This window comes from Loa loa, assembly GCF_000183805.2.
Source record: "Loa loa unplaced genomic scaffold supercont3.150, whole genome shotgun sequence".
Classification (NCBI taxonomy): Eukaryota; Metazoa; Nematoda; class Chromadorea; order Rhabditida; family Onchocercidae; genus Loa; species Loa loa.
The window spans coordinates 32719-35090 of NW_018108330.1; the positions used below are offsets into that span (position 1 = coordinate 32719).

At 25.0% G+C, this 2372-nt stretch overlaps 1 protein-coding gene across 1 annotated transcript in view; it reads left to right on the forward strand.

Moving 5' to 3' along the window:
- Positions 1–861: 861 nt before the first annotated feature.
- LOAG_17909 (hypothetical protein) overlaps positions 862–2372 on the forward strand; it is a gene marked incomplete at its 5' end in the record, with an annotated part of 4506 nt that continues 2995 nt past the window's right edge. The window contains 3 exons of the mRNA XM_020450574.1: positions 862–908; positions 1182–1297; positions 1952–2071. Of these exons, the coding sequence (XP_020305721.1) occupies positions 862–908; positions 1182–1297; positions 1952–2071 (283 nt within the window). The remainder of the gene's footprint in view (positions 909–1181; positions 1298–1951; positions 2072–2372) is intronic.

Genomic DNA, 2372 nt, shown 5'->3' on the forward strand with positions numbered 1-2372 from the left:
CTTAAAAAAAAGTCCTTTTTTCATTTTTTTCTTGTTTATAAAAAAAGAGCCAAATTAAAAGGAGCCAAGTTTAAATACAATCAATCTATTTGACTTCTTTATTCTTTTACTTTTCTTAAAAAAAAAGTCCTTTTTTCATTTTTTTTTGTTTATAAAAAAAAGAGCCAAATTAAAAGGAGCCAAGTTTAAATACAATCAATCTATTTGACTTCTTTATTCTTTCTTTTTCTTATCCAAGAAAAAAGAGCCAAATTAAATGGTGAAATTTTTATTCTCTCTTCTTCCTGTCCAAATAAGGACCCAGTTAAAAAATCAATTATTCTACATTTTTTTTATTCAAAAAAAAAAGAAGTTGAAAAATAGGGAGGAATAAATTGATAGCATCAAATTAGTTTGATCAAATAGATTGATAGAATTTAAAAATGGATATATTTAAATGTTTCAATAAATAATGATTACGATTATCTTTAAGTTTCTTATTTGTTTATCAATTTTCATTATCATTAACATCATTAAATTAGTAGTACTTTATTTTTTATCCTTTTCCTTTTTCCAGCAAACATTTTATTTTGGCTTTTTTGATCAAAATTATTGCCATTATTGTATTTATTATTATAACACCTTCATCAGTATTTCATTGTGAACGTTATGAGTAAGTTTTTGTAATTTTCTGAAAAAAGAAAGAGAGAGAAGAGCTTAGGTGATAAATTGAGGATCAAAAAATTTAATCCTTTATCAGTTATTGGAAATACATTGGAATTGTTAAAGAGTAACAAAGATTTCATTTTGACCTTATAGGTTTATTAATTGATGATAGGAAAATTGGTAATCTATTAATTCTAATTATTATTATTTTAAGTAATGCTTGAATTAATTTTAATAACGAAAAATATATCAGTAAACTTACAGTAAATAATGTGTCAGTATACTTAGGGCAAATAGTATATCAGTAAGCTTAGGGTGAATAGTATATCAGTAAGTAAGTTACGATTAATATATTACTAAAGATACGATAAATAATATATCAGTAAGCTTACTTCTTATTAATTTAATCGCAAATTTAATTATTAATTTTAATTATTAATTTAATCGCACTTAAATTCTGATCCAGGAAAGACTAAGGAAAATCTTACGTACGATATCCTAATAACTGTTAGTGAGTATTTGTGAAATTATTTTAGATTGCCAAAGCCACCAAAGCTAGAAGGTATTTTAGCGGTGAATAATATATTAACAAAAGCAGACTATATTTTGGAGCATAAAATTTTTGGTCCAGAATCAATTATTGTCGAAAAAGGTTAGTTTATTTTTGAAGTATATCAAAAATCACTCCATATTTTTTAGTAAAATATTTTTAATCATTGAGATTGGCTATCATAAAAATCCTTTCTTTAAATTTTTTATTTTTCAGTTTTCAAAGTCGCAAGTTGAAAATAATTTTATACTTCCATTCAAAACACTTTCAATATATACTATGATATCATTGTTATCATCAGTATTGCTATTATTATCATTGATTCCACTCACTTTTTTTCTGTTATCTAATTTTATTTCTAGATAATATTAAAACAGGAACGCAAAATGGAATGGTAATTTCTACTGAAAATGGAATTATCCAAAAAACTTTTAGATTTGGATCGATCAATTCTGATTTATGCGGTTATTTTTACTTCATCTAGAGTAAAAGTTTAGATGATAAGTAAGTTACCAAAGTGTAAATTTCGCCTGAGGTATTGTAATTTCATTTGTACCGTAAATTTTATTTTTTAATATCCGAAATAATTAGTAGAGTGTCAGTGTACCATTAAGAAGAAAAGTGGGAATTTCATAAATGCCAATAAATGAAAGAAATTCCTTTGTTGGTTAAAATTTATTTTTTTTATTTAAATCTAATTTCTAAATTTTTACTCCTCTTAACTAAAATTTCCGAACAAATGCGCTATTTGTTGAGATGGTGGATTTGATACGGAAGTGCAATGTGGTCGACCGTTGGGTCTTCGTCATTTAGATGATGAAACTATATTAGTTGTTGATACTCATCTTGGCATTTTCTCTGTTAATTTTGAAGAAGGTAAGAATTTATTCCTATTATGATTTTGTGTTCTGCTTAAATTCGATCATTACCGTGTCTATAGGCGGTTCCTCAAAGATTCTTAAAATCTTAGCCATTAAAATTATCATATCTCAATTAACCTTTTAAATTATCCAAATATCACTATGAAATTTCAATGACTTTTAAGCAAACTTTGAAAATAAGGTAATTTTTCCATTGGTAAAAATACTCTACATATGTGAAAGAAGATAAGAATTATACATTTACGCTTAAATTTAAATATTTAATTCGGAGATTTAGGATTATACATTTGCGCTTT